This window comes from Martes martes (genome assembly GCF_963455335.1).
Source record: "Martes martes genome assembly, chromosome: 4".
Lineage (NCBI taxonomy): Eukaryota > Metazoa > Chordata > Mammalia > Carnivora > Mustelidae > Martes > Martes martes.
This window is the reverse complement of record NC_137891.1, coordinates 137,343,083-137,368,199: the sequence shown is the minus strand read 5'-3', so window position 1 is coordinate 137,368,199 and position 25,117 is coordinate 137,343,083. Positions and strand designations below refer to the sequence as shown.

At 38.6% G+C, this 25,117-nt stretch overlaps 1 protein-coding gene across 1 annotated transcript in view; it reads left to right on the top strand.

The window, feature by feature from the left end:
* Positions 1-25,117, top strand: part of SGIP1 (SH3GL interacting endocytic adaptor 1) — a gene marked incomplete at its 5' end in the record, with an annotated part of 205,115 nt that overhangs the window by 142,965 nt on the left and 37,033 nt on the right. Inside the window, 4 exons of the mRNA XM_080801691.1 lie at positions 4,624-4,751; positions 5,822-5,948; positions 11,356-11,421; positions 12,348-12,407. Coding sequence (XP_080657817.1) covers positions 4,624-4,751; positions 5,822-5,948; positions 11,356-11,421; positions 12,348-12,407 — 381 coding nt within the window. The remainder of the gene's footprint in view (positions 1-4,623; positions 4,752-5,821; positions 5,949-11,355; positions 11,422-12,347; positions 12,408-25,117) is intronic.

Genomic DNA, 25,117 nt, shown 5'->3' with positions numbered 1-25,117 from the left:
GGCACTGTTTTTTTTTTTTTTTAATTTCTTTTTAGCATAACAGAATTCATTGTTTATGCACCACACCCAATGCTCCATGCAATACGTGCCCTCCAACCTGGCCCCCCCAACCTCCCACCCCCCACCCCCACTCCTTCAAAACCCTCAGATTGTTTTTCAGAGTCCATAGTCTCCCATGGTTCATCTCCCCTTCCAATTTCCCTCAACTCCCTTCTCCTCTCCATCTCCCCATGACCTCCATGTTATTTCTTATGCTCCACTACTCTTAAAGTTTAGTTACAAAATCTCCCAAACTTATTTGACCACTGACACCCACCTGTCAGGACCTGTGTCATCAACAGGGTCACCAACAATTCTCTCAAAACCCACTCTCTCTGCACCTCTCAATAATTCTAAAGGGTTCGAGCACCCACCTTCATCCTCTGTTGCATTTTTAGATCATTTTGGGGATATAAGCCTCCTTACTTAACTGTAAAGGTAATAAAAGAATCCTAATTAAAGCCTTCATTTCAAACTTCAGACCTGTCTCCTGTCAAAGAGGGGAGTTGCTTCCAGCGTCTTCATGGTGCTCTCCTCCCAGGGTGAGGCTCTCAGTCTTCTGAAAAGACTTCTAGAGGATAACCCCCTTGTTCCGGTGACGGGTCACTGTGTTTGCCTCAAAATGAACAGGTTTAGTTGGGGAAGGGAGGACAGGGCAGAGTTGTCGCTCGTCTGTTTCTTCCATCACCTCCTGCAAGACTCTGGAAGATATTTAATTGAATTGACCACTGATCTAATGAGTGAAGAAGGGAGCCTTAGCTTGCTTTCTGAAATCTTCGAGAATTTTGTTGTCATTTCTCTGTTTAGCTTCATAAATTATTTGAAATTATTTTTAGGTGTTACTAGTAAAGACTATTGATTCTTAATAATTGAGCTGGAAAAAAAAACCCTATACTTTGCAGGTAAAAGACTGAATTTCTAAGTGGAAGATTGAACTGGGTCAATGAAGCTCATGAATAAATAAAACTTTGCACAATTATCTCCTTAATTAAGTCCCAGTTTATTTGCCATTTAATGTTTTATTGATGGAATATACACAGACTAGCAGAAATGTAAATTTATGATTAAGACAATGGGAGGTGGCCTCATGTTTTAAAAATCAGCCATGCTTCTCAAGACCTCCTTTTTATAAAACTTAGCCTGATAAGACTAGTTTTCCTGTACATCTCAAACTATATTTAACTGGGTACCACTATGCTTAATTTTAAAATTTCACTCACTTGGTCACTGACCAAGTGCAGACAGTACATGCAGCCTTGTGAATCAGTTGAGTTACCTGATGTTGAAAAGCAGTTGAAAGTTAAGAATTTGTTCCAAGAACTTCAATTTCCTTAGGGCAAAGTTATAAATACCTAGTTGGGCCAGAACTTTGCTTTATTGGAATGGAGATGATGATTCTCTTGGCAAAGGCCATTTCTTCTCCCTTGTGGGTGGTGTGACAGGGAATGGGACAGAGAAAGAGTTCTATTGGCCTGTAGAGACTAGGTAAGGAGAGGTGTCCATAAAGATAGAATGTTCAGTGCAACACTTTCCAACATGAGAAACTAAGGCAATATTAGAAGATGTTACACACACACACACACACACATTTATAAACAAATGAGTGTGAGCTAACTGGGGTTGACCTAAAGAATATATTTCCTAAGTACAAGTCTTGTAGAGTGGCAGAGTCCAAATAGGGAAGCCACTAGCCAACAAAGAAAGACGGAAGTTGAAGCAGTCATTATGTGGCTACCAAAAAAACTATATTAGAACTTCAAGTTGAAGCAGCAAATGGGTTGAAAGCATGTCAATGGCTATCAACTTTTTGAACTTACGAAACTCAAATAACATATGGGTGATTTTCAAAGTTAAATCTGAAACGGCGAATGTCCAGGTTTTTTCCCAGCACAGCTCTTGGGAATAAACACTGCTTGTAGAAGAAATGAAGGTATAATTCCAGATCAAAGAATGAGGCTAGAGACCTACAAATAGTCTTCTAGAATATGAAACAATTGTGTGATCTCACAGAAGCATGGGAAGCCTCAGTTCAGGTATAAAATTCCCCTTCGGCCCTGACTATCCTCTGCTGAACCTCAGGGTTCTGTCAAGAGGGTTTTGCCTCTTAAGCAGTGCCTCAGTGTCTTTCTAACTGCACAACAAATCAGTTAAATCAATCCAGTTAGGAAAAAGTGAGAGGAAGAGGAAAACAGTTAACTAGCCACTTTTTTCTTTGCCTTTAGTTGTGTCTATAGGAAAAGACAGTCTTTACCATCATCATCAACATCTATTTCCTTTTATTTGTGTAGCATTTTATAGTCTAATAAACACTTGATATGCATTTTCCATTTCCATTGTCACAACTACCTTGTAAGGTAGAAATGTCTCATTTTTTTAAAATAAGAAGCTGAGGTTCAGAGAGGTTCAGATCCCACAGCCCTAAGAGGCAGGCAAGGCCAGAACTCAGATCATCTGCCTTTTCACTCAGTTTTTTTCATTAACTTTCCCAAGCACTACTGACAGAGATTTTCAAAACTTTCCCTTTTAGAACATGTAGAAAAAAGATAAGCAGCTGACCTTTTCCTGAGCTTGATTCAGAAGACTATTTCTTGGAAATAGAACCATGGATAGGTATTTTGAACCATTCCTATGGCGTGGTTTTCCAGTGAAACAGAACCTAGAAAAAGCCCCATGCAACTTCCTGACAACTTTGTTGTTTAAAGGTTTATTTTCCATCTCTCTGCTGTCACTTCTGTTTCTTTGAAAACATCCTGGGTGTCAGTCTATTAAGTCAAAAGGAAACTTTGTAGTGGGACCTGTCAAAACATAGCTTCTTTTTTTATTCAAGAAAAGATTAGCCAAAGACTAAAAATATTTACGTTGAGAGAGATATGTTCAAGCTGCTGTTGCAAAAGTGAGGGCAGACTTTGTGCAAAATGTGGGACTTCACATTCCATCTAAAGCTACAAGACACTGCATTTAAGAGCTTGGGCCTTGGACTTAAATCAACTATCCGAGTTATGGGACCTTGAACAAGTTACCCAATATCTCTGAGCTCTAGCTCTGATTGATGTAACTACAGTACGTTCCTACAAAACTTGGTGTGGGATAAAATAAAATAATGCATGTGAAGCGCCTAGCATTGATCTTGACCCAATAAAATAAAAAGTAAGAGTACAGAAAAAAGGTGATGGGGTGGAGAGGCAGTAGAGATAGGGATGGAGATGGCAGTAATTTTAGTAGGGTTTCACACTAATGAAATTACACATAGAATGAACAGCACAGAGAAACACAACACACTCACTATTTCAGGTTGTATTTAAATAAGGGGAGCAAGGTTTACCCCCCAGGGACTCTCCTAAGATGAGAGCAGATTCCAAGATGATGGGTTTTGCTGTTCAACTTCAAAGCTCTTTGGGAATCTGAACATCTGGAGATGGAGACCAGCATCTTGCTGATCTAGGTTTCTCCAGAAAGCACAGTTTTGTGGCATGTTGGATGGGAGGAGAGGAGTGGGCAGTTATTTTCCTGAGACGGGATTTCTTAGAATTTTCTTGGAATGATCTGATACCTGTGCTGTTAACCAAAGTGACAAAACCTCCCAAGTTAGTTGGAACTTTTCTGAACAAGCACTGTTTGCAATATCGATCAGAATTTCTTCAGGTTTGGAATCGAGTAGTTAATCCACGCACCCCAGTGATCTGGCTAAGGATAGTCTGACCCCCTGAGTCTCAAGACCCTACTGGTGTGCTGATTAGTGTGCATGCCGGCCTCTGTGTGTCTTCTGTGTTTCCCATGTTTGTCATTGACAGCCAGAAAAGTAAATCCAAGAGGGTCTTTTCAAAATCACCGCAAAAATCATCATGGGCCAACTCTACATAGAACTGATTCCTAAACAGCGTCCTTCAAAAAATACAATCCTCTAAATTCAGTGTGATTCTGTTATTAAGATTCTAACTGCAAATTACTCGTGCAACATTTCTTTCCTATATTCTGTCCTTTGCTTGCCATCAAGTGTTTACTTTTATTTATTAAAGTTAGCATTCATATTCTGAAGCACAGTAAAGAGGATAATTCTCTTATACATGTTTAAAAATATATATATATGTATATGTATGTATGCATATGTATATATATAATGTGGAAAAATCATTCACCTTCCTTCGAGGTCTAACCTCCACTTTCACCTTGGACATAAATTCTGAATATGTCAAAACAAGAGAATTTATTAGAGGTTTGGTGTGTATGTGGTAAAAATGAAAGGTCCCCACCACCAGGCTGAAAGGGCCTGAAAGCGTATTTTCCATCACAGAGAATATTCGGATTTACCTTTCGCTGGGTGTCACATGACAACAAAAGGCAATAAGCTTCAGCTTCTGCCATCAACTCTAGTTCAATGGAATGATTTTTTTTTCTTTATTAAAAAAAAAGAAAAAAAACACACATACACACTAGATGCTAGAGTGTTGAGTGTACTAACTGCTGGGGTGAAGAAAAGTGTCCGGGGCTGGCGCTATTCTGGGGGGAAGGGGAAGGAGGATTCCGCCATGACAGCTCTCAGCCACACATGTTTCGGGCCTCTGTTAATACCAGCTTGTTTTTCAGGTGCGTCTTCCCCTGCTCGACCAGCCACTCCCTTGGTTCCCTGCAGCAGCACCACCCCTCCGCCACCTCCTCCCCGGCCTCCATCTCGGCCAAAGCTACCTCCAGGAAAACCTGGAGTTGGAGATGTGGTACGTTCTCTTCTGCTCTGGCTTGCTCAGAGACTCATGGTGAGAATGACAAACAGAAGCCAAAATGCTGCAACACAGGCTACCTCAATGGCCTCGGATCACTTGTACAAATGGCCCTGACAGGTGGCATCTGAAAGGCAGTCACTGTAGCATGGGTATACATTTCAACCCTCCCTCCCTCAATCTCTACCATCTTTCTTTTTTTTTTTTTTTCTAAAGATTTTATTTATTTATTTGTCAGAGAGAGAGAGAGCACAAGCACAGGCAGACAGAGTGGCAGAGGGAGAAGCAGGCTCCCTGCGGAGCAAGGAGCCCGATGTGGGACTCGATCCCAGGACGCTGGGATCATGACCTGAGCCGAAGGCAGCCGCTTAACCAACTGAGCCACCCAGGGTCCCAATCTCTACCATCTTTCAAGTCGAGATCTAAAATGATAGGAGTAGGAGGCTGGGGTTCTCAGTTCTGCTAGAGTGCATCTGATGCAAATTAGTAATGCTCAATTGTGCTAAGTCCTTTAGAAAGAAAGAGGTTTCCTTTCACCCTATTTATCTGGTTTGGGAAGACTCCAAAAGAGGGTAGGTCCTGGTTTCCATCCCCAGACTAAGAGAACTTATTGGTGTTAAGCACACCATGTGAATATAGAGGAGGGTGGTAGCCTGATAAATTTGTTCCAGAAGTTTCTTGCATCATGTTTTAAGGCTGAAGAGGTGACAAACATTCTGTGTAAACAATTAAGAGACTTCTGGAAGAGGACCGTTTCTTTGCTATCCACGCACAGAAGTTACAAACTAGTGATGTCCATAATATTTGGTTTAGCTAGCTCAGTTGAGTATATTGTATTTAAATACGTTTAAATGGGTATACGCTATCACAGGAGGTTACCTACACACCATGGTTTGTGGTTCCTCTAGCTCCATCCACAAGCCCCTGTAGAGATAGAATCAATTTCAAAATAAAAATGGTGTCGCCTACACTCTTTTAAGAACCCGAGTTGTCATATCCAGGGCTGGAAGATGTCAATAACACGGAACAAGTGTATCTAATTTTCTTCTCTTTTCTTCTTCCTGCAGCCCAGACCTTTTAGCCCTCCCATACATTCTTCCAGCCCTCCTCCGATAGCACCCCTTGCCCGAGCTGAAAGTACCTCTTCAATATCGTCCACCAATTCCTTGAGCGCAGCCACCACTCCCACAGTTGGTAAAAATTATCTCCTGTCTTTTAATCTGTTTGTTGTTTTGACTGGCTATTTTTTATGATCTGAAAACCTCAAGGCCTGGTACTTCCGGTTGAAATTGTTTTGCTCTATGTTCTGCTACTATCAGCTGACTCTTCTCTTAAAAGCACCTTCTCAGCAAAGGAGGCAAAATGCTTCAACTAAGCAAATAAGCAAATAAAAGAACATGTACACCTGTATTTTGCAGGAATTCTCTTACGCTATTCCATACAGAGCTACTCATAAAAGTAAAGAAGAAATCATCAAATAAGGTCCTGTAATTTGCATATTATTACTATAATAAAACTAGTCTCCTTCCAGGAGGAATGTTTATTTAAGTTCCAGTCAAGTACCACATGAGAAATCACAAAATTCAATCTTTTATTTTCTTAAAGCTTTCATTTCTTCATCACTTTTGGTTGTCCTTATGTTGACAGATGGTATAAGTGTTGGCATTGTGGGACTTGAGCAAACTTTGTGACATTCTTTTCTAGTGCGTTTCAGTGATGTGTGGTCAGTTTTCCCTGAGAAATAAGTCATTGCTGGCATTTTCAGTAAATGCCTTTGTGCCTCTTTCCTTCTGGTGTGATGAAAGTCAAGAGTTGAGACTGGCTGCTCAGCTTGATGGTTTTCCCAGGTTTAAATGCCTCGTTTTGCCTGGAGCATCTTTCCTCTTCCCAAGGCTCATCTCTCTGGACACCTCTTTACCTGTCTTCCATAAGCTGTCTCTCTCGTGTTTGCATGGTATCTCTGACCTGGGGCTCTGCCCTTCCATTTTCTCCCATTGGCTTCCTTTATTGTCTGAATTCCCCTCCAAGTCTTCCATATTGTCAACCAGCTGGTCCCTCCTGCACTGCTTGGGAGAATCATTAACTCAAAGCTAAATAAATCCCTGCTATTATTTACCAAAGAAGAGCATGCCCATGTGAGAAGTACTTTGATCAAAGCCTGAAGCTCTTCTGGAGAACTCCCTATTTTCCCAGGGATATGAATGAAGGTGTGCCTCATACGGGCCCCAAAGAGAATTTCAACTATATCACGTGTTCTATATTTTTAATCAGACTAGCCCCAAACAATCCTTCAAATTTGGTAAAAATATAGCCAGTTATTCATGAACAGATATTTAACATTATTAATATAGCCAAGTTCTGTTTTCTCTGCATCATCCTTTGAGGTAATTTTTTTTTAATTTTTTTTTAATATTTTTTTAAAGATTTTTATTTATTCATTTGATAGAGATCACAAGTAGGCAGAGAGGCAGGCAGAGAGAGAGAGGAGGAAGCAGGCTCCCTGCTAAGCAGAGAGCCCGATGTGGGGCTCGATCCAGACCCTGAGATCATGATCTGAGCCGAAGGCAGAGGCTTAACCCACTGAGCCACCCAGGCGCCCCTGGGGCTTCCTATTTTAAGATGCCTGTTCGGTCAGTTCTCTCTGGAGTCTTTTGTTTGTTTTTTCTGTAATGTCCCAACTTTTTTGGGACACTGTTTAATACTTCTAATTGCTACAGCCATTTCCCCTTCTTGCTCTGTTTTTGTTTTTGTTGTTGTTGTTTGTTTGTTTTTGTTTTTGTTTTTGTTTTATTTGGAGGCTTTTGTTTGGGGTTGGTTTTTCCTCAAGATTATTTGTCCCACCTACTGATTTTCCTGACTGGTCAGAGAGGAAAGTAAGAAGCATAAACTCTCCCTCACAAAGGAGACCTCAACTGACCTCAGATGACTGACTAACATATTCCTTAAACTCATTGAGATTCATAGAGAAAATGACACACACAGAGAATTTGAACTGTGTCCATGTTTTATACAATGTGTTTTTATACTCCCTGCCACAGAAGTCTCAAATCCTGGCCAGTGACTTTGATTCTTAGCACAACCAGTATGCATTCTTTCAGGATGAATGACAGAGGTGTCTATATATATATATATATATATATATATATATATATATATACACATATATATACACACACACACACATATCTATATCTATATCTATATCTATATCTATATCTATATCTATATATATCTATAAATATATATATAGCCACCTGAGAAGATACTTATATTGCCTCATTGCTGAGGACCATTCTGATTTGTTTGATTCTGGGGTTTTGTGGTGGGGGGGTTGTTGTGTTTTGTTTGTTTTTTTGGTTGTCCTCTTCCTCACGCTCCTGTTCTTTACTTCCTGCTGCTGTGTGTCACCTGACAGCCACTTCCCTCTGACGTAAATGTCCTGTCAGATGGCTGCCCGGCAGCTCCTATGTATTGCTGTTTATCTCTTTTTGGAGAGGATGTGCTTTGGCTGTTCAGCACCAAAGGGCTGACTATTCATGACTGACTTGGAATGTCAACTTTATGCAGTCAAATGGCTTGCAGGGGATAGAGAATTTCAGCAGCAAACTTTTGAGATTAGTGGCTCAACATTTCCCTCACAATACTTTTTTGACCACACAATACTTTTTTGACATTTCCTATGACATCCAAGCCAAAACCGGGTCAAGTGTGGTGGAAACTTTTATGTATTTATTTGTACTTGCTTATCGCATAGTGGAATGCAATCCAAGGACTAAACTTCTTAAAGAATATGCTCCCAAAATTTGGACATAAAATGTTTCATGAAAGCTGTGATTATAAAGTAGAAAATCTGATGCCACACCTGAAAACAGGACTTTCTGTGCATTTCCAAACTTAAGAAGATACACTATTATTTTATATATGAGTAAGAAAGGGAGGGGAAAACTGCGAAGTAAGCTAAGATGCAGTGCTCTCTTATCACACTTAATTCTCAAACTCATTCCAATTCCAGAGATATTAAATGTGAAAAAGTGCACATATCAGAATCAATGAAATATAGTATACTCCTTTTGCACTAGAAACACTCAGAAGACCTTCACTATTTGATTTCTGGGGGAAAATCCTACTAATTTTACAGGAATAGAGAAAAATGTTTAAAATCAGTCTAAGAAACAAGCAAACTCTTAGACATTTAGAGATAAACAGAGTTACGTCTAACTTCAATATCCATTTTTCTTACTTTTTTTCTTATTTCTATGGCTGAGAGTTAGGTTTGTTTTTTTTTTCTTCTTGGTACCCAAATGCAGTAACAATACCATGAAGACAATTTTTTCATTGTTAAATGAAAAAATACATATATTATTATATTAAATGTATTGTTAATTATATTCCTTCTCTGTTAACTATGCAGTTTCAACTGCATCTTTAACATCCTCTCAGAAATCTGAATGAATGAAAAGTAACCATTTACAGGCACCAAAGGAAACAGTAGGTGGGTTTTGATGTTTCCTTTGGCATAGAACTCCAAGCAAAAGTGATTTATATTTGGTACTGGAATATTAGCTGTAGCGTGTAAATCTTACAATATTTAATCCAAGTCTTTGTCCCTCCAGGCTGGGTGGCAATTCTGAATTGGATAAACATTCTTTTAAAAATACTTGTATTAATGCCAATTATTCTGCTCAGAAAGACCTTTGGAGATGGATATCCCTGGTCTCAACTAAAAATTCTTACTATATGTATATATTATTTTATCTTATTTTATTTTACTTTATTTTATATATATATATATATATATATATATATATATATATATATATGTTTTTGTTTTTGTGTAAAGATGTCTCTAGTTCTGACTTCCCCATCCCAGATCAATCTGAGGCAATTTCCATTGTTAGTTCCTAAGGAAATTCTTTTCTTCTGTACTTAATTTGAGTGTTGCCCTTATTTAAAGCAACCACAGAGCTATCCAATAATTCACCTTTTAAGTTCCCCAGTTTAGTTATGATGTTTTCTTTGAAGCCCTCGATGTCCACAATAACCATAAAAAAATTATGAGCATGTTATTCAGTTCTGTGAACTATTCTTTTGTAACTTCAATTCAAAAAACAAATGGCAATATTGGAGGCCCATTTTTTGGGGTATGCGAATTCTTGCCTTCTATTCTTTCTTTTTAAGTTTGTTTTTCCTTATAATCCCATATAGTTAACATACACTATTATATTAGTTTCAGGTGTACACTATAGTGATCAACAATTCTATATATTACTCAGTGCTCATCATGATGGAGGCTCCTCATTTTAAAGAAATTGTAAATACGAAGTTAGTTCTTCAAAGGGAAGAAATATCCTCCATCATTTCCCACTAACAGGTATGAAAGAGTATTGTAACATTCAGTTACTGCCAACGTAACTGTTTTGCTTCATATTTTCTGGACAGATTATGGAGTGTCCTTCTTAGTGCCATGCCCTGTTCCTCTCCTATAAATATTATATGCATTGCGTTATCTTGTTCTAGCCACCAAGGAAGCCACCTGTATAATAAATACTGATTGACAGGTGCTATCCTAGAACCTTAAAAACTGACAAAGAATTTCTTCTTCTGCTTTGCTTCCTAAATCAAGGAGGCAAGCCAGTGGAATATTTTTTCCAAGAAACAATGTTTACAGAATAATTTTACTACCCTCATCAATTTCCTTATCCTCTCTACTTTGTAGGGAGGATTCTCCCTTATGGGTGTTTGTATAGATTTTATTCAATTCTTAATTTAAGTTATAATAATACTCTTAAGACCTGTGGAATCAAGCACTTTTTTTTTTTTTCATCGCAAAGCATAGAACTCCAATTACCAAAAAAAAAAAAGAACTCCAATTACCTGTGTTTGTTAGTTGGTGAGAACGGAGACCATGTGCAAAGATCTGGAATGGTTGGGATCCAGAGAAACTGTTGTGATCAATTTACAAAGACATTTGGCCATAGCTGGATACCATAGCCAAAGATGGAATTACAGTAATGTTGTCCAAAATTATCAGGCCATAACAACTAAAGACGGGCTCAAGGCAAACTAAATTTGGATACCGATGAGTTTGAAATGGGATACTTCATTCAGCAAACTCAGATTTATACTGTTGCTTTTTTTTAGTCTTGTTGAAAGCTTACTCTTACCCATTGGGGCAGGGAGATGTTGTATTCTGAGTGACCCTGTGTACCAAGAGGTTCTATTGATGGACATATGTCTGGCCACTTGAGAACTGTGTCTGAGTGAAATGCACTTACACAAGACAATTACTAATGATAGTGTCTTTAACAATTCCCTGAAAAGGTGGGAACGTGATTTCCTCCATGGAGCTGACTTCAGCCAAATTCACAGATGCTGAAAGCTGGCATCTTAAAATTTTTAATTTTTTCTCATAGAACCATCATAAAATAAGCACATCACTTGTTTTGTATCCTCTCATCCTTATCCCAGCATATTAGGTTTTGTTTCCTTTTTCCATTAATGTCATTTCTGTGTTTCAACCAGTGAAGTGTACTGTTAATTTCATTTGGGGTTTGTATTTGTGTTTTTGTTTTCCATTCCTTTATATTTCTTTGGTTCGTAGTGTCAGAAGATGATGTTTTTTATGACAAACTGCCCTCGTTTGAAAGGCGCTGTGAAACGCTGGCAGGTATGGTGCTAGCCGAGTGATGTCTAGGTACCCAGACTTTAAAAATCCAAGCCATTATGCCATCTGAATGCTGTAAACTTCATGGACATGCTCCTCACCTCATGAGTGTCTGGTGCCTCTCAGAAGCACCTATCTATTTATTTTTCATCGTGGAACTCATTCCACCAAATTTTTTTTTTTAATGAACATATTAAAAAGCAGCAGGTTGCATGACAGTTTCTCAAAAGGTTTGAAAAAGGTGAGATGCCACTGCTTTGTGAATTTACAAAGAAAGGAATAATTTAACTGCTCGGAATTACATGTCCAGTGACTGCTTTTTGATTTAAAATACAATAGAACAATGTCAGTAATCTTGTTTTCTCTTTGGTACGTAGGTAAAGGGTGTTTTGTGTCTGGATGCTTAAGGTGATTCCAGGCGAGGGGAGGGAAGATGGTGTGACATCTTCCATGAACTTTAAATTGATATGCAATGCTGTTGTCATTTAAAACCTAAGCTAAGTTTTGATATAACCCATAACACCGAGTTTATCTTTTTGAAAATATAGAAGGGGATGACACTGAAGATGAAATGGATACAGCAATTGCTGAATGACCGTTTGCCCTAACTAGTGCAGTTAAAATATGCTGACGCCCCTGCATGGCCAGGAAGACTTCCACTCCATGCGCTCAAGCACCGAGTATCAAGCTGCCAACAACACGTGCCCATCCCTTTAGGCCTCCATAGCTTTGCTTTTGCTTTCTGTTTCCCGAACTAAAAACCAAAACCAAAACATAGACTGCCAGCCTTCCTTTCCTCCTGCACGCTAATGGCATGCAGTGCCTCCGCCCTCCCCCATAGTGAGATTAATGACCTGTAACTCATACTGTGTCCTTCTCTCTCCCTCTCCTTAACCTTTCCCATCCCGCTTCAACTCCTGGCCATACAGAGAATGAACAGCCTTCCCTCGTTTGGTTTGACAGAGGAAAGTTTTATTTGACTTTTGAAGGTAAGTAGTACATAGCATACCAGATTCTAGTTTACTCCCCTCATCCCTTTTTTCCCATCTGCATTGCCAAATCCCAGTTCTCTTTTCCAAAAGACCTGGTCTCACCTCCTATATACAAATGCTATGGCTACTTAGAAAATACGAAATACTAAAGAAAATATGACATGAATTTGGTTTGTATGGGATCTTCAATTTTTCATATTAAAAAAAATCAAGCCAATTTGCAGTCGATATTGGTTACTTAATTAACTGTGTTAAATTGGGGGAAAAAAAAATGAACAAACACCTTTTTTGGCCAAGGAACTTAACTCTGTCAACCAGGGCTCTTTCCTGACTCTTTTGCAAATATGACAGGAATACGACAAATGTAAGGACTCTTTGGTTGGAATTGGTACTTCATTTTGTTTTGGATAACTAATATTTCAGATACGACATCCATTATTGTAAAACATAAATATGTATACATAGCCTTATGACAAGGAATGTTGCATGGGAGATCAGAAAAATGAGGAATAGAGCAAAAAGGAGAATTGCAGTAAACTCTATTTGCATCTACTGAAATTGCAACCAACATGGCTGTAGGAAAATGTACAACTATCACTGGACTTGTCATTTTAGAAGATTAAGGTGAATTTACATAAATATAATATCAGATATTTAACCTCACTGTTGAATAATTTGTTATATTCTGAATTAAGGATTAGCATTCTTCTGCTTTATGTTAAATTCTAAATCGTTTTAATAGGCTTGGCATTTGATAAAAAATACTATTTAAGCTAATTGTAGGGAAAACTTAAATAATTTAATTTAATTGTGGGTGGTCTCGCCCGCAAATATGTATCACTTAAGCTCCGACTTCCTACCATTTTAAGTAACTAAATTTCTCCTAGGATCAAAAGTTGGCCAAAATGTATTCTATTCTAGAGTTGAATCTAAACATTGAACTTGTCTTTGTGTTTTACGACAGCAAGAAGAACTTTCCAACTTGAGTGCGTGTTTTATCTCCATTTTAAAAATCAGAATGACTGATAGAGATTTTTAAGTAGCTTGTGAGGTATGGCTTTTTTTCTCTCAAGGGTGAATCTTCCCTGCAAGATGGTCCTAGCGGTGGAAATCCTTAGCCTGGAGTAGCCTGGGCAGCAGCAGAAAAGAGTGATCTGATTTAAAGCTTCTCACATATCTGATGTCCTGTCCTAGCTCAGGTGGAGGACAGGTGGAGAGGCAGTCTTCCAGGGAGGATGCATGATTCCTAAATGATATCAGAAGCCTTCATTGCCTCAGGTCATTACTTTTGTAATAACTAAGATGCAAAATCCACAAACTTATGACCTTCTAAACTTTCTATTTGAATTAGATGGAATTAAAAAGTGCCCAGGTGTCTTTTTACTGATCAGCACATCTAAAAAGGAGAAGCTACAGTTGAATTGGCTGGTAATCCCAAAGTACTGCAAGTACCTGTCTATGTAAAGACCCTCTCTCAGGTTCAGGCTGGCTGCAGCAGAATATTGGCCCCATTTTAATGAGGAAATTGAACAATATGATATTATCAACCCTGCCTCAAGTAATTGGGGCTCCACAAAAAAAGAACTTCCATGTGTTTGTTTTTTCCATTTGTTTTGGTTTTAGAGTATCTATTAACTCGTTTGCTTGTGTTTGAGTTTGGGTTTCTTTAAATAAAGAGAGAGACTTTTTTTGAAGATACCTATCTAAAGACAATTTTAAGTTATTGGTCTGTTTGTTTTCAAAATATATATTATCAACCAAATATAAGTATTAGTAACTGTGTGGAATATCAATGTGAACTACATTTTTTTCATTTTAGGAAAATAATTATAATATATAATATAAAACATAATAGTAGGTAACTAAAGTTGGTAACATAGCCATTCTAATTAATAAGATCTGAATCTCATAAGCATCTTGTTAGATCAAGAAAGTCATGTAAGAAGGTGTTTTACTAGAAATAAATTGTATTTATTTCTCTAGTACCGTGTTACCTTCATCTTGGACTTTGCGCAAGTCAAAGAAGTATAGAAAAGGCTTCCGGAGGGACTATGGGAGCAGCCATATCACAAATATATGCCCCTACTATCTCATTAAGAAATGCTTATGCAGATAAAAGTACATTAAAATGAACTTCAGGACTTAGGAGAAACTAAACATAACACTTTGCCATCTGAACGAGAATGGCTATGTTTTAAGAATAGAGGAGGCTAGGATTCCTGCATGGCTCAGTTGATTAAGCATCTTAGTTTCAGCTCAGGTCATGATCTCGGGGTCATAAGATCTAGACCCGCATCAGCTCTATGTTCAGCGCAGAGTCTGCTTGTCCTTCTCCCGCTCTGCCTCTCCCCCTTAGCTCTGCACATCCAAAATAGGCAAATAAATAAATAAAACCTTTAAAAAAATGGAGAAGGTTTGTTTTCACCATTTACATACATTAGCCTCAGGTATTTTTACCTAGTGCAGGCTTGAAGGATTTTTTTAAATTTTCTGCTGTGATGATAAATGACATGGAAATCACCTTGAGAATAGTTCCCCAACTCAAATTTTAAACTCCAAATGGACAGCCATTCCACATATTCCATCCAATAGCACTGCTAGCATATTCTCCTAGGGCACTCTGGTTTTGCCCACATTTGTTATTATTCATGTAATCATTTTCTTCAATTCTTCGTTCAGGGAATCAGAAAAAAAAGATTCCCAGGTCAGATTATTCACTTGTTCTAAACAGCTTTTAAAGAATTATTTATTGGTATCTAAATACTGTTTCTATAGTGTTCAAAACCTTAGCTGGTCTCATTCATTGCTTTGTTCTTACAGTGCCTTTTTTCTTACAGTAAGTGTTTGAGCCACTCACCAACCAACCAACCAACTAATGAAATTGGCTTATGAATTTATCTGGAGATAAACATGATATGCTTCATACTTTCAAATTTGATTTAACAAAAAAGATAGAAAAGTGTTAAACAACAGATCTAACCCACAAGAGTTCCAAAGCTTTTCTTAATGTTTCACTTTGATAAACAATTTCAGTAATACCTTAACCTATTTAAGTTGGGTTTTAAAAAAAATAAAGGCGGGCGCCTGGGTGGCTCAGTGGGTTAGGCCTCTGCCTTCGGCTCAGGTCATGATCTCGGGGTCCTGGGATCGAGTCCCGCATCGGGCTCTCTGCTTGGCGGGGAGCCTGCTTCCTCCTCTCTCTCTGCCTGCTTCTCTGCCTACCTGTGATCTCTATCAAATAAATAAATAAAATCTAAAAAAAAAAAAAAAAAAAAAAAAAAAAAAAAAATAAAGGTTGCAAAAGGTAATGACTTAAATTAATTCATCCAAGAGTATATCCTATTGAAGCTATCAAGTATTCTTCTGAGATGGAAGGAAGGGAAAGATATTTCCATAACAAGCGGAAGATGTTACTGTTAGACATTTGAACAAGTCCTTAGAGCATTTTTAACATGAAGATGTTTCCAGAAATTTGCTGTCCCTCTCCTTGATTAGCTTATTTAACTACAGAATCATCTTATATCTATCTGGTAATGAAAAACAAACAAAAAACCTTGTAACCATCCTTAAGTGTCCTTGTGTCTGAATACCATCTCCATCCTCTATGCATACAGCCTCTTGCACACCCGTCTCTAGACTGTTCTGTGCTCCTACTAGTGCTCTCACCCCTATCACGCCTTCAGGAATGTCACATCCTTAGCAACACCCTCCTCTACATTCACAGGCTCTCTGCCAACTTCACCCACCTGTTTCCTTAACTGAATCCCAGCTCGCTTCAGAGACCATCACTTCTGTAGCACTCTCCCTGGAAAGTTCTACAGTCTTCTGTGGGCCATATGTCATGGGGCTCCAAGGCACTGTTTGAATTCTCCCAATTCCCTGTTGCCACTTCCAGACCACCTCCTGTTAGCTTGTGTGCAGCCCACCTGCTGATTCCACCACCCACCACTCCTTCTTGCTGTTCACTGCTGACCCACATTCTTCTGCATTTAACTGCAGGCTTAGAGAAGCAGGAAGCCCCTTTTCACCCTCTTCTTCAACTTGCTTCCTAGTTTATCCTGTGACATAGCTCGATGTGGATGACCCAGCCAACATCCTGGTTTTAGGGTCTCTTTGACTTCTTCAGCTCCAACACAGTTTCTCTCCATGCTACTCAGTAATCCACACCTTTGGCCACATCTTGGATCTTGGAAATGGTCCCCACTGGCGAGATTCTGTTGGCTATTTCATAACCAACAATTTGTCATCCTTTCTGTATACCAAGGCTAGATTAGACAATGATTTTTTTTCATTTAACAAATATATATTGAGGATTACTGTGTGCTAGTACTCTCTGTAAGCAATCCCCAGTAGGAAACAAAATGGAAAAATATCCCTGTAGCCAGGGAGCTTACATTCTAATGTGGAGGGTCAAAAATAAGGAGATAAATAAGTAAAATATATAGCATGGAGGTGTTAGTAAGTTCTCCAGAGAAAAATAAAATAGGGAAATACACTCCCAATGGAGTATATTGGAGATTGCAATTTTAAATAGGGGAACCTGAGGGTATAAAAATAGTGGGTCATAATAAATAAATATTATTTGAATGCTTTACTATGTGCAAAGTACATTCCTGTATTATGTCATTTCATCTGCACTGATGAGGAAATTAAGAGTCAGAGAATATATGTAACTTTCCCAGGATCCCTCGGCCAGGAAGGGGCACAGTGGGAATTTGAACCCAGATGGCCTAGCTGGAGACTGAAGATGATGTTCTGCTCTGCATACATGACCTCATTCAGTCTTTGCAACAGCCCCTTGATGTCAGGGGTTCTGGCAGGTTTCCCCAAATCTCCTGACCACCATTCCCCAGCTCTGAATTTCCCTAACTGCACCCTGTCTTTGACCCCACTAAGACCTCTGGTCTCATGTTCACCCCCATGCTCAGTGCACTAGTACTACCTGACATCCAAGTACTTTTCTAGACCACTTGGAGGAAAAATATGTTTCTGTAATGACTTTAATTATCTCTGCATTAACAGCTACATTTTCCTCCTTGGAATTACATTTACTGTGTGAAAAAAATTAACTCTTGGACATTTTAAATTTCTGACCTCACTTATCAGGGTTTTAAATATCCCTACTTGATAACTGGTAAGACAAAAAGCATAGTCATGGACCACACAACTTTCCTTACCATGACATAGCAGTCACATCCTGTAAGAAGCAAACAGGTCAAATTTTTCACATATGGCCAGGGGATATTAATATATTCATCTGAGAGTCACTAGGGAAAGGAAAATTGGAAGGTGTGATCTGTTTTCTGGGGAGCAACTGTTTTTGCTAACTTCACAATATTCTTTAAGTGGGAAGTGTCCACTGTCCCCACCCCACTGTAGGTAGGCCCTTTTCAGTCAACGATGTGGTAAAGTTATTGAGTCCCCACCTCAGCAAATGACAGCATTAAGTATGACCAGGTTAAGAAAAAATGTATAGGAACATAAAAAGCAGTGATGCAAGACCATCTTCATTAAAGATACGAAAATCACACTCCCTAGCTATTCTGAATATTTATATGGAAACTATATGGCAAATATGAAATGTAAAATCCTTTCTATTAATAACTGAAGATCACAGAGAGTTTTTCTACATAGACTGAGCCTGTTAAGAGCTAAGTGGGACTGAACCTGCAAAATGTTCTACCAGGCAGATCTGCTGAGGGTTTCAGAATTCACATTGTTGCTTCATAAGAAATTAGTTTCCTGGTTCTGAAGATCTCCAGATTGACCAACCTGCTGATATGTCACTTGGGTTTTTGCTCTTTGAGGCAGTTTCCCTGTCTCACTCATGTTTACTGTATGGCTGGCATGCTGGAAATTGGCCAGGAAGTGAAGGAGTGAAGGAGAAGCTCTTTCTCTATACTACGCACAACACTTCTGACAGCAGATGTATGCGTTTCCCCCCTTAACCTAAACAAGTCTGACACTAACAATCTGGAGTTAGTTCAGGCCCCACAGGTTAAGGTCTCAGTCTCAGAAGACTGCCCCCTCCCCACTTCAGATGCCAATTGTAAGTCCCAGGTTTTGTCATTTGTGCTTCTAATTGACCAGCTATAAAGTGAGAGTTCTTACAAACGCCCATCTTGGGTTTAGTAATTTGTGAGAACAGCTCACAGAACTGAGCTTTACATTCTATTACCTGTTTATTATAAAGGCTGCAACTCGGGAACAACCAAATGAAAGACATACATGGGGCAAGATTTGGGGAAGGGGCACAGAGCTTCCGTGCCCTAAGTAATGCCGTCCTTCTGGTACCTTGACGTGTTCACTGAATTGGAAGATCCCCAGAAGTCCAGCTTGGCTTCTGTACCCAAGATGCATTTGTTTATTATGTCTGCTATTTTCCTTGTCTCCAGAGTAATCTCTCTGGTCTCTGGTACCGACTAAGCCTGGGAGTTTTCTCTTGTATCTCCATGAGACTCACTTAGGGCCATAACAATCCAAAATACATAGTTGATTCGGAATGTGTCCCTCAGTCAAAAGAAAATGAGTAACTCAATAACCTTAAAATATATAAATGTTAGGGGCATATGGGTGGCTCAGTGAGTTAAGCATCTAACTCTTGATTTCAGCTCAGGTCACAATCTCAGGTTGTGAGATCAAGCCTCAAGTTGGGCACCATGCAGAGTGTGGAGCCTGTTTAAGACTCTCTTTCCCCCTCTCCCTCTCCTCTTCACCCATCCCTTTCTCTCTCTCTTAAAAAAAAAAATATATATATATATATATATACACACACACATACATATGTATGTGTGTGTGTGTGCACGCATGCCAGATGGCCTTGCTTTGTTCGAGATTGAAGACTTTTACTCCTCAGTAAAGGAGATGAACTCTGAGTTTGAATTACACATGCCTGGGCACTGACTATAGTTACCTAATAGAGAACTAATGAGATCAGCACAAAGCCCCAGAAAGAAGAGTTGTTATGTGTAGACAATTTTAAAACCCGAAGTGTAGGTAAATTATTCTCCAGAGCATAAAAAGGGAACTAGGGTCAATGATGAAAAGAAGGGAAAAGATAAAGAATATTCACACATGCACTCCTCCATTCCAGTAGTCAATAAGCGTTCCATGATGTCCTCAGAGCTCTAAGCCCCTGTGCAGGAATGATGGGGGAAAATGATGCTTCTGCCTTCTAGGAATTTACACAAAATGGAGGAGATGGGCAGTTCCTGCAAAAGGCATACTATAGCAACAGTCATAATAGAATGTAAAAAAGTGCTGGGATGTGTGAATAGTGGATAGATTTTAACCGGGAAGAATCTGGGATAACTTTTGGGGGCACAGGGACTTGAGCTGACTGATGAAATTTGGGGATTTACTGAAACAGTTCAGGAGAAGTAATAAGGGATTGACAGTACCGTTTTCATCCTGATATTCCGAAAACATCATCAAGGTAGAATCACTTGAAATCTACTAGGATGTGGAAAGGAGTGAAAACTTCCATCCTGAGACACAGGGAGAAAGGTGCTGTTTTAAACCAGGAGAAATGGGTATCCAAGAGAACTAGAAAGAAATGAGTTACTTTTGGGACCTCTCAACTTTAAGGTCCTGCACCTTCCATGTAGATGAATCTAGGAGTAAATAGATTGTAAAAATTTGGGAGTCATTTGCTTAGAGATAAGGGCTGAATCCATGGAGGTAAAGGTTTAAACTTGGGGTAAGCCTGCATTCAGAAACCAGATTGGAAAAAGAATGCATTGTGACTTGGAACTTTCTCTATTGTATCCTTTCTTTAAATAGCTATAGAATATCAGGGATTGATTTTTAATGCATGATATTCAGTAGATATGCTTTTGTGGAATGTATTACATGCCTAGATCTTTTGCTGATCTTCCGTCTCTCAGTTGTTTTTGCTCTAGGGAAAGCCTAACTGGCTCACCCAGTTGCACTTGTTATGACTGTTAACCTAAGTACCAGATAGGAAATTTGCAGACATCAAGCCTAGAAGGAAAATACCAGCTTTTAGTCGGCTATTATTGCAAATACAAGTCAACACAGAGATGACGCACTGTCTCCTTTCCCTAACTGCTTCCCATTAAAGCCTCTGGCCTCTTTGGGGATGTGGCCTTCTCAGGTGTCTTACCATCTTTATCTCCGTTCCTTTTTCTTCCTTCTGGCATGCAGATATGAGCACTCAAAACTGAACATAATATGAGACTGAGGATAGTTTTAAGATTTCTTGTGTACATCAAAAAAATGTAATGACTTGTATAAATCTTAAAAATAATTGAATAATAAATTTTGTATTTCCTTGCTTAGGAATAGAAAGAAAATTGTCTTCTTATAGGCTACTTCATTTTTCTTTTTCCATGAAGCAGGGGCTCTTGTAAAATATTATAATATAATAAACTTATAGCCATATCTGTCATGCTTAAAAGAAGGAATTTGTTGTCTTTTATGATATTATAGAGTTTGACTTGAAATACTCATGGCAGCTTCAACATGTATATGCTCCGATGTGCTCATAAGGACTGTCTATATTTGCATATTATATATATATGTATACATATATATACATACACACACATATGTGAAATTGATTATGATGGGTGCATAGCAAAATGCTATGGTTTTCTATGTTCACCAATTCTGCAATAAGTAGGTATCTGTTGGGGAAAACAATGAACAAATCTGTGGAATAAGGCCTTGATAATATTGCTCTAGGGACAGATATGGTTATGGATGAATTCATTTAATCAGCAAGTGTTTATTGAGTCCCTACTATGTGCATGGTACTATAAAAGGTATTAGGTTTACAGTAGTGAATAAGAAAGACATGTTTCTCCCTTCATGGGACATAGAAGTTAGGCATTAAACAAGTAGTTACAATAATGTGCAGAGACAGTTATATCCAATTTTGGAGGGAGACCTAACCCGCCTAGAAGTTAGGGAGAACTTCCAAAGGAAAAGATGAGAGTAATATTTAAGTCTACACAGAGTCTGCTCTGAAGAAATATAAAATGTCGCTGAGTTAGAGTTCTGATATAAAATATTACATGATATAAAAATGTTAACCTACAGGTATTTTGGGTATTATCCTAGATACCAAAAATAGAAAAAGAGCCCCCGAGTACTTTATATCAGTTTACTCTCATCACATACACATGCACGCACATAGACACACACACAGAGAAAAATATATGTTCTATAAAAATAATGAAAGAGAATGTATATATATATATATATATATATATTTATATATATATGGAGAGAAAAGGTGTCCATGTGCGCATGCGTGTGTGTGCATGCATTGCTCCGGAGTTAGCACCCTAGGTCTGAATTATAGCCTCAGCACTGTGCGACTTTTGTTAAGTTACCTAACTTTTCAAAGTCTCAGTTTCCTCCTATGCAAATTGGAATAGCAATCACACCTCGTGCCTGAGTTTGAAGTCACGATTGAATGGCCAAGAACTGAGGTCAGAGCACACAAGGCACTCGACAACCATTAGCTGCCAGCGCACGTCTCCAACTTCACACTCCCTTTGCTGGTGACACGGCAGGGTTCTGTATGGTTTGTGCCTGCTTTGGAGAAGCCTGGGTTGTAGCTCTCAAGCCTTCTTCCACATAAAACATGTAGCAGCTTGGTGGGCTGTGAGTTGCTACATGGACTCCCTCCTTGTCAGCAGGGACAAGGAGCAATCTTTTCCCCTCTGCTTATGGAGCAAGAGAATGATTTGGAAGCAGAATGCATCCTCCCTGCTGTACACCCCCCGCCTCCACCAGAGCCTATCATTAAGGCTGACTTGCAGAGACTAATGATCTGGCCGGTGGTACACTCCTCGGGGTGCTGTGTTCATGCTGATGGGAGATGCTGGAAGAAAATCTGTTACCATCTCTTTTATTAAAGGGTTTGTAAATCACGGCATTTCAGCAGATTTGACAAGTAATTTCAAACTTCCTGAGACAAAGAATGGAGAAGCTGAGAATCACCAGGGGGCAGCTGCTTTACCTTTGCATAGTTGTGAACTTTCATCATGCAATTGCTTTTTTTTTTTTTTTTTCATTATTATTACGTGCCCTCTAAGAAGAGCTCTCCATAAATTAAGGCCGCCCATCCATTGTACTCTAGACTCTGGCCTCTCCAGACAGAGAAGAACCCCTGACCACCCCTTCCAGAGAGGAAAGCTGACATAATGAATGAAGAAATGATTCAAAGAGGTGGTGTCAAGACCCAAGAGAATCTCCCATCTCCAAGCCACTTCATGATGTGGAATGGATATATTTAATCAACACCATAAATACCCCGAAGAGATATTAGTCAGTCCTTTGTGAAAGGCCTTTGTAAACTATAAAGTGCTATACGCACGTAATCATTTTCTTAAACAATAATTGGCATTAATGAATATTTACAACGTGCTGAGAATTTTGCATTCATTGCTTCATTTAGTAAGTCCGAGATTGATTTGGGCTCATCAAGATACGGCATTGAAGACAGAGCATTAAGAGAAGCCATTGCTCTTAAGATTTTCACCCATGTCTATCTTCAACTATTTTACAACACGCATGTGGCAATAATTTCTGCCAGAGTGTGGACTTTTGGCAGTCGGGAGTCTTCATGGACTTATTCCACTTCTGCTGGTTATTTGGTACCACGTCAGCAGGATGTGAGTAAATATGGCCTTGGGATTTCTTTTCCTGCGGGCACACCTTCACAGAGACAGCATGTGCTGTTTACCATTGTGTTTCTTGGTCTTATATTCAGAATAATTACAGCATGCCTTCTCCTAAGATCTGATTTAGAGGCCTGAAATATGCCGCTGAAAAAGCACAAAAGGTTATTCTGGAAAAGTGTCCCAAAGGAGCAAGGGTGATGTTAATTTTACAAGGATGTTTTGGTGACTTTTGAGAGTTGCAGTCATCGTTGTTAAGCATGAAGCCGGGAAGAGGAAGCATGAGTTATTTAACGGTGATTATTCCGTTCCTTAGATTTTGCCTTTTTTTGGACTCTGCTCAAAGCCCATCCCCCAAGAAACTGGTGGCTCAAATCCCAGGCTTTCAGATACGTCAGACTACAATAGCATTCTTCATGTGTCTCCATTCATAAACATCAGTCCCCAGGGGAATTACTTTTAGTAATGTTCAAAATCACCAGCATCCACTTTTTAATAAGAACAAAAAAATCATTCACAAAAACAAAGGAGAAATATAGAAACCTCAGTGGTGTGTAAGATCTAAAACCCAATTTCTGTTTATATTTTTAGCCATAATATCAAAGTAGTTATACTCATTATAGAAAATTTAGAAATATAGAAATACAGAAAATTAGAAAATTTAGAAAAACAGGAAAATATTAAGAAAATGAAATAGCCTACAGTTTAATAACTATACATAGCCACTGTTATCCATTTGGTGTATTTCATTTCCAACATTTATCATGTGATGTGACTGTGTGTGTATATGCATGTGTAGTGGGTATTTTTCAAATTATGCATTCTTTTATTTTAATGTTATGATAATGTCTACCATGCCATTCAAATGTACTTTAAAATAGCTCATAGTTTCCTTTATTCTGATCATGAAATTGATTTAAGCACATTATTTTTTAAAATTCACACAATATGGAAAGAATATATAAAGAAGTAAATACAGAGAAAGAAGGAAATCCTGCTGTTTGCAGCCACATGGATGGATCCTGAAGGCATTTGCTAAGAGAAATAAGCCAGACAGGCAAAGACAAATCCTGCATGATTTCACTTATATGTGGAATCTAAAACAAAAACAAAAGCAAGTCAAACTTATAGAAACAGAGAATAGAGAAGTGGTTGTCAGGAGCTGGCAGGTGGGGGAAATAGAGAGAAGTTGATAAAAGGGTACAAAGTTTCTACTATATAATCAATAAGGTCTGAGGATCTACTGTGTAAGATGGTGACCGTAGTTGACAGTGCTGTATTGTACACAGTTGAAATTTGCTAAGAGAGTAGAACTTAAATGTTGTCACCAAAGTGTGTGTGTAAGGTGATGAATGTGTTAATTAACTAGATGGGAGGACTCCCTTCACAATGTGTATGTATATCAAATCATCATGATGTGCACTTTAAATTTCTTACAGTTTTGTTTCTCAATTATGCTTCCATAAAGCTGAAGGGGAAAAAAAGATCCTACAACTGAAAAAAAAAAAAAAAGTAAAGTAAATACCACCCTGATCACACTTTTGAGAGATTAGCAGAGATGACATTTTTAACAGTTGATGAAAAATCTTCAAGAAAAGCCTCTCTCTATATATCTATACACATACGTGTGTGTGTTACATTAACTTGATCCCAGAAGACTATCCTTTAGGATGTGCTCCACTGGTTTAAAAATAATTTTGGGGGTGCAAGATAAACTTCATTAAATGTAGAAAAACACTTTTTCTAGCAACATTAATAGACCAAATGCAGGTCACCATCTTCAGTATAACAATTAGAAATTGAGTCTAAACCTATTTCATATTCAGAATAAAAGATGGGTCTAAATCAATTCCGACCCTCAGCAGTTAGAGTTTTATGCCGCACGCTCATCACCTTGACCTCTTTCTTCTCTTTGATGTTGATAGTTGAAGTTGGAGGCACATAAAATATTCCAGGCTTTTAGCTGCGTTAGGATTCCCGAGTTGATTTATAAATTGCCAAAGGTAAACAGCTTTTTCAAAAGTCATCTAGAAGTTTTCGACAGATACAGTTTTA